At 37.4% G+C, this 8,128-nt stretch overlaps 1 protein-coding gene across 1 annotated transcript; it reads right to left on the bottom strand.

Annotated features, from left to right (window-relative positions):
• Window positions 1-490: 490 nt before the first annotated feature.
• Window positions 491-1,423, bottom strand: LOC114611167 (olfactory receptor 8B3-like). Its single transcript, XM_028755816.1, has one exon. The coding sequence runs from the start codon at window positions 1,421-1,423 to the stop codon at window positions 491-493; it is 933 nt and encodes a 310-aa protein (XP_028611649.1).
• Window positions 1,424-8,128: the final 6,705 nt, after the last annotated feature.

Here is an 8,128-nt window from a genome sequence, read left to right as displayed (position 1 = left end):
TGCAGCCATGTTATAAAACAGTTTGGTAGTACAAAAAGTGAGTTACTGTAGTGACTGGGAACACTATCAAACCAAATGACATATGATCACCAAAGAAAATAAATCAAGAATAGAGGCAATTTGACTCACAACTTTAAAAGAAGACAAATAATAACTGTACCATCCAATGAAATGGTTTTATTTATTATTTATATAATCTTTATTTGAACTTATTCCAACAATTAATACTTTTATGACTATGATACAATGATGATGACAGGGAGAAGTTATTGACTTACTGATATTCTCAAAATGCGGAAATAGTGAACAATGAAAGCTTTACAATGGTATGGATCAAAGAAAACCTACTAAAAATGAAACAAGTTACAAATTCTCTTCTCCAAGTTAAACATCCTCTTCCCTGACACACACACAATACAGTGAAGAATTCAGGAAAATATATTTATCAGTACACATTAACTCTTGGTGTTATAAGGATACCAGATTCTGTTTAAAACTTTCTTTTGGTTAAGGTTTTTTTCAGAGCAATTTTAACATCTTTGTTCCTAAGGCTATAGATTAATGGATTCATCATGGGGATCACAATGTTATAAAAGACAGAAGATATTTTCCCCTGGTCCAAAGATCCAGATGAGGAAGGTTTCAGATACATATATGCACATGATCCAAAGAACAGGGAAACAGCTATTATGTGGGAGCTACATGTGCTGAAGGCTTTGGACCTGCCTGCTGTGGAACTTATTTTGAGGATGCTGGAGAGGATGAAGCCATAAGAGGTAAAGATGATGAGAGTGGGTAGAATGATGTTTTTTCCTGCTACAACTAACACCTCTATCTCATTGACATAGGTGCTGGTGCAGGAGAGCTCTAGCAAAGGGAGAAGGTCACAGAAATAATGGTTGATTGTGTTTCCATCACAGAATGTTAATCTCAGAATGCATCCAGTGTGGATTATGCCATCAGAAAACCCCATCAAATATGAAGCAAGCACAAGATAGGAACACACCTTAGGAGACATAACAATGTTGTACAAGAGTGGATTGCAAATGGCCACATAGCGATCATAGGCCATCACTGTCAGCATATAACACTCAGAAATGCCAAATAAACAAAAGAAGTAGAACTGGGTCAAGCATCCCTCATAAGAAATAACATTCTTCTTTAGTACAAAGTTCATCAGCATTTTGGGTGTAACGACTGAACAATAAAAAAGGTCTATGCAGGACAAGTTAAGAAGGAAAAAGTACATGGGAGTGTGAAGGTGAGAATTCAGAACAATTAGCATGATCAAAGCCAAATTCCCCATTGTAGTTATCATGTACATCACCAGAAAGAGTAGGAACAGGGGTATTTGTAGGTCAGGCTGGTTTGTTAACCCCATCAGGATGAACTCAGTGACCAAAGAAACGTTTTCCAGAGCCATTCTTCTCTAAAAGAATCTATAGAAAGAAAAAAGATGAAATTAGGTAACATAAAAGAACACACCCCCAAAACTTCTCCTAAATACGTGAGGTACATATTAGAAATGTCTGAAATGTATTAATTTGAAAAAACAGTCACTTTTCATGATACCTCATTCCTCAATGGCATAATCTATCCCTTTAAAAATGAAGTATATTTTAGAGCATCAACAGCAATGTATACAAGCTGACTGGAGTACTGTCATACACAGTACAACTATTAGAAAAACTAAGGGAGAAGAGTGAAGTAGGTTGTGCCAAGTCAAGTTGCCCTTGGTCTCTTTACTGTTGTTTCTTTGACTCAGCCTCTTCTTTGCCTGGAAAAGGCTAGTGTAAAAGTTTTAAACTTCATCTAAATTTAACATCTTGCATAACAAACAAAATAACTTAATTGTACAGATAGTTAATGTAGTGTACTAGGTGTCTACACTGGTAGTTTAAAAGAGACCAGCAGATGTTGATTGATAAACTTCTTATATAATAAAACCAGTGGCTTATTGTGTATACTTCAAAATGTAGTAAGCTTGGGCAATAACTAGAGAGCTATCTGTTGCATCGATAGAGAATTTAACGGATCAGTTTTAATAGTGCTTATGTGGTTTATCTGAGTCTATATCTCTCTCTGTCTGTCTCTCTATCTCTGTTTCTGACTATGCCTCTCTCCGTCTATCTTTGTCTCTGCTTCAGTTTGTTTCTATCCTCTCTCTCTCTCTCTCTCTCTCTCTCTCTCTCTCTCTCTCTCTCTCCTCCTCCTCCTCCTCCTCCCCCCTCCCTCCCTCCCTCCCTCCCACCCTCTCTCTCGCTCTCACACTTGCTCTCTCTTGCTTTCTAACTCTGTGTGTGTTGTATGTATTTGTGTATGTATGCATGCATGTATGTATGTATGTATGTATGTACAAACTCATACATGTATTTTTCAAGCATGCAATGCAGAAGGAAATAGACAAATTGAAAAGAATACACTTTGGTACACAGTTATTGTGAACCACCTTGAAAGTAATAATCTCCAGGTGGATGATCTTTGTGAGGCAAATATGGGCCGTGCTAATAAGGGCCGTCCAAAGAAGAACCCACAGGAGCTTCAGGTCAGGTTCTGTTGCTAGGATGCAGATTCTTGAAGTCAGCGCCAGCATTCTTGATGTGTCTGAGATTCTTAAACTTAGAAATTTTCTGTTGAGTGGACTACTTTTGTTTTCTGGTTTTTTATTGATGGATAACTTTCCAGTTTAGTTGCTAGCCCTCTCACAACAAAAAATCATAAAATCAAAAGTGAGCTCTATCTACTGAAAAGACCTTGTTGATTGAGACACCAAAGCAATTCCTGTTTTACTGACTCTGCGGAAATCTGCCCAGTTCTCAGGATATTTCCTATTGAATTTGGGTTCAATTTTATTACTATACAGGTTGGAAAAGAAAGGAAGATCCTGGATGCTGGGATTCAGCTCAATACAAAGACTTTCTGCAAACATAATGATCTCAATGCATAAAATGGAAAACACTGTATGACCTCTATGCTTACTGGAGACAACAGGAGGGGAAAAAATCAGAATTAAGGAGTAAATGGATGTCAAATGTCACTGTATAAATTGATGAATAAGAAAAAAGTTAAGTACATATACTAAATGTTGGTTTTAAACCTTCAAGGACTTTATGCTAAAAAGAAATTTGTTCAATTCAGAAAGATGCCTAGACCTAGAGATCTGCTGTTCAACATATTGACAGGAATAATGTCCTATTGTTAACTTCAATTTGTTAAGAGGGTTTATCTTAAGGTTACCTTCTCACTACATTAAAACCAAATAAAAGCAGTCCTATGTTCATAAATACAAGGGTTTAAACAAATTTGTCTCACATGAACATTTTAGAGTTTAGAGATAGCTAATTGAAAATGCCAATTAAAAAGTAAAATATAGGCATAGAATTAAAAACTTGACCTTCTTTGGTGAAACACTCTTGCTTACTTATTTACCCCTGGTATCCTGAGGAAGACTTAAATGTCCGTGACTCCAAGGTGATGCAGTACAAAATTAATATCCTATACTCATTGGAAATCTTTCTTCTGATCATAATTTACAAAGCTATTCCCTAATACTCTGAAGAATCAAAGGAAAGCATACACTTTTTCTTTTTATTATGCTGGCACCTGGGTGAGACACTAGATATTTTACATAATTTACTCCTGTCCTACATGTGGCTATGGCTAAGGAAGGGTCTTTCTCAGTCTCTTCTCTGGACACAGGCCTCAGTATAAAGAGGGAATGAGGTTATTGCATTTGCATGCTAGACTGTGATGTATGTCTAGACCGTTAGAAACCAGTTCTATATTCAGTTATACCTCCCCTTTAGGGAATTTACTTCCTCTCTGCTGGGACCAAGACTGACCTACCATCTGCCCTTCACCTTCATCTCTTAAGGGAAATGTGTTGCTTCTGTTGTTTTCTCTTTGTTTCCATATCCTTTTTTTACAGCAATCTTCCACAGAGTCAATTTCCATTATTAACTACTGTCTCATTATTTTTATGTATGTCTAAGGAAACACAGCAAGGCGTTAAAATAACATGATTACCACTTTTTCTCGAGCCCCCACCCACCATGAGTGGCTCTGTCCTGAGATAATACAGAGGGGAATGTTGTTAAACATTTCCCCATTATTTAGACTCCACTAATGAATGGGACTAAAAGAAGTCATCCAGGGGCTTGCTCCAGATCCCACGATATATACTGGCTTTGTATTTGAAGAGAAAAGCATCAAGCCATGGGTGATTCAGGGCTTACCTTTTACCTGTTTTACTGATGTTGAAGCCCTTCCTCCCAGTGTCCTAAAGATTCTGGTCTCCGATGATAAACGTATTAACATCCATCAGAACAGACCCATCACTGGCCTTCAGTAACACATACACTTGAAAAAAATGACATTATTTCTATATAAGAATTTATCTAGAGTTTTCTCCTTACCTAAATGATGGAATAAAAAATGAACATGCATGATACTGCAAACATCTCCTCATTCAGATTATAGTCTGTCTGATGAACCAGCCTAGAAAGAGTTTCTTATTTTCATGATTTCCTGATAGTTGCATGAACTCCTTGATGTTAGAAAATTCTGAGCCTATTTACCAGAGATGCTATAAACATAATATTGAATCTTTGGGGATTTGAAGTTCTACTCAATCTATAATTTTCCTCCAGGAGTACCTAGTTTCCAGGGCAGAGTTGCATGCTCTCCTTTGGGAATTTTTCCTTTATGTAAAAACAAATCTAATAGAGGAAATGCCAAGGATACAATCACTTGCCATTTCTGAGACTTTCCTAGAATCTTTTGGGATTTTATTAATAAATGTGTAATTCTTTAACTTTCACCAGACATTTTATGAAGAATAGATTAAAGACTAAGGAAGGAACTTTAAGTGCTTCTGAGTTTAATTCCAGGTTGTGAGATTTCTTACTATGAACCTGCCAAAAAGTAACATAAATTGCCTGAACTTGGTTTATACTTATAGTTTTATATTCCTATGTGTAGATATAATACAAAGTTCATAAAATTTACACTGGCATGCAGATCAGTGGTCCTCTATGTTTCAATACAATAGATATAATTTTATGCTAATTAAATGAATCCTTTTCAAGAAATGCTATTTGGGAAAACTCCTTATGTACATGCAGAAGATGGAATATAGATCCCCATCTTTTACTCTGTACACAATATATCAATGAAACCATTATATATATATTATATATTATATTATATACATAATATATATATATATATATATATATATATATATATATATATAAGATAATATGGATAATAGATGTACATCTATTTCTGGACTATAATCCTGTACCATGCTTTATGTACTGACATTTGATTGAAACATATTTTTAATTCCTTTATTTACTATTTCAGAAACTGTGAAGCCCAGATAGCTTGCAAATTCAAGATCCTTGTAGTCCTCTCTGCACTGTGCTGTGGTTACAAACCTACTTTACTATTTAAGGATTATTACCAATGTTTTTCTTCACATTTTCTATCAATTGTTGCTTTTTTGATTTTGTTTGTTTATTTGTTAATTCCTGTTCATATTGCTTTTCTTCTAAGATAAGATACCTCTACATCATCCACTATGGCCTGGAATTCACTATATATGCTAGACTGGCCTTCAAATAGTGATCCTCCTGTCTCAGTTTCTTTAATTCTTATATGCATGTGCGAACATAGTTCTTTGTCTCTGTGGTGTGTGTGTGTGTGTGTGTGTGTGTGTGTGTGTGTGTGTGTGTGAGTTTACTGTCATAGCTGGTGACATGAACCTGGGAGAGCATATCCTAAAATGAGTTGGACAAAATTACCTTGCAATAGCCAACTTTATTCAAAGCACTAGACAATTTATGCTCTGACAGTTAAGAAGAATCAAGTTAATAAGATTTACAGTCACATGGACAATCCATGGCAAAAACGTGCATTTTGAGGTAGGCATATGAATATAACAGCTGAGGTAAACTCATATTTACCTATACCTGGGAAGAAATTGCAAGCAGATTCCAAGAACATTTCATGATTTGGACGAAACTGAGATCAAAAGACAATTGTCTTTTTTCTTGCAGTTTTCTTAAACCATTTAGAATTCCCCTTGCACAACTCCATTTGTAGACTGTGTTCAGTCATGTGTGTGTGTGTGTGTGTGTGTCTGTGTGTGTGTGTGTGTGTGTGTGCGCTCCTGTGTGGGTGTGTATGTGTGTGTATTGTTATGATTGTTTACCTATAGATGAATGAACATAAGTATAGAAAGTGACATAATCTCTACTAGAAAGAGCTAAAACTAAACAAGAGCTATTGTAACAAAATATATTTACATAAGGCAGAATTTAAAGGCATCATTTAAAAGACATGGACTTTGAAAATGTAAATGATATTCATTAATGCATTATTTTTCAGAGCATTGTGAAGCTTATTTACCAAATTAGCCCATATTTAGGTAACCTTAGAAGAAAGCAAAATGCAGACTAAATAGTGTCTACTGAATGAAAACATTATGAATTCATAAGTGTGTACTATTTTTATCTGGCCTGGTTATCACTGAGATAACCTCATGATGAGGAATTAACAATCTTGTTCTGAGTTACCATACCAAGAATATGCATGAAACATCCTTGAGAAGATAGAGATAGAGCTTCCTCCCAGAAAAAGAATGGATGGCTTATTAATTTTTTTTTAAAAAAGGACATTTCTGAGTGTTGCAAAATTGGGGCATATTTATCAGCAGCTCCTTAGATTGAGAGTTCCCTAAGATTGAGGCTGAGAAACATACAGCATTGTTTACAGATAGCTTTCTCCACATTAGCTCTTTGAAATAGGAAGTAAAGAGACAAGATCTTAATTGACAGTATGAATACTATCTACTATATTGTGAATACTTAGGTTTCTTGAAGCTGACCATAGTGTTTTGTGACTTCTCTGAATAACAATTAACATTGGCAGGCAGGCTCGATTGTGAACTTGAAAGGAGGGTAGATTCTCACCCCTTTAAACAAAAATTCTTACAACTATAAGCAGATATTTGCAGAGAGTCCATATGCTATGAAAAAATATATCAACTCAGGACTGTTTTACAACAGACAAATGGCATTGTCAATAGAAATAAAGTAGATGTTTGTGGGGTTGTTAGCTTGGGCGTGGGCAGGTGTGCACTGTTGGGAGGAGTTATGGTTCCCGTGTGTCTACTGCCCGAGTAAGCTGAAACCACGCTCTAGGGAGCAGAAGCACGAGAATTTAACTGATTTTACGTCATGCAGTGCCTGATGGACATTGTGGGGCTCTGCCAGGGAGTTGAGAGATCTCAGCCAGAAGTCCTGCGGGGGCAGGGGTCCTGAGTAGTGGTCTCCATTCTTGGACTCCGAGATGCTGTTGGAAGCCATGGAAGAACAGAGACTCAAGGGTAAACTGGCTGGACCTGCCCACAGCCGAGCGAGATGGGCCCCCCCACCCCTGGCATTGCCCCAGCTGATAGAGACTCTTTGTTATGGCACTTGCTTGGCTGAATTTGCTGGCTTGCTTGAATTGGTGGCCCCTCAGTGGGAACATAGAGAAGTCTTCTAGGGGGAGATTAGGCAGCAGCTCAGTAGTCAAAGGCCTTCTCCATGGTTCCCTATGGTGGAGCTCCAAAGACATGAGGAAGTCTTTGGATTTGAAAGGTTTATTGTCATGGTGGAAAGTGGATGAATCTGGTAGTGCCCTTGCACCCCCAGGGCAGGCCTTTGGTTGTAAGGAGGAGGGTCTGGGAAGGAATGCTTAATTGGCTATACCCTCTGACCTTCAGGTATCTCATTAATATGGAAATATCTTGAGGCTGGGGCCTATAGTCATGCCCTCTACCTGCAGAGGGGCTGGTAGGGGTGTTGCCCTACGTGACTGAAAGGCGCAGCTCAATGGAGGTCTTGGCCATGTGTCAGGAGCCTGGAGTCTGGGAGCATGGTGAAATATATACCATCTATGGATACCTGTTGGGTCTCCGGCTATCCTTAGCCAGTGCTCTACCAGAAACCAGGCCCCATGTCAGTCTTACAATTAAATTTTTACTTTAGTGTTAGGGCTTATTTATTGTAAGTTGCATGAATGGTACACTTTCTAATTTCATTAGTGTGTTGAAACCTGGCATGTCTAGTCTATCAAT

Source organism: Grammomys surdaster, unplaced genomic scaffold (assembly GCF_004785775.1).
Source record: "Grammomys surdaster isolate TR1022 unplaced genomic scaffold, NIH_TR_1.0 126086, whole genome shotgun sequence".
Classification (NCBI taxonomy): Eukaryota; Metazoa; Chordata; class Mammalia; order Rodentia; family Muridae; genus Grammomys; species Grammomys surdaster.
Note: the sequence above shows the minus strand (reverse complement) of the source record. Positions and strands in the feature narration are given on the sequence as shown.

Bases quoted from the DNA above. Each gene is read 5' to 3' on its own strand.
- LOC114611167 (XM_028755816.1), bottom strand. From the start codon at position 1,423: ATGGCTCTGGAAAACGTTTCTTTGGTCACTGAGTTCATCCTGATGGGG.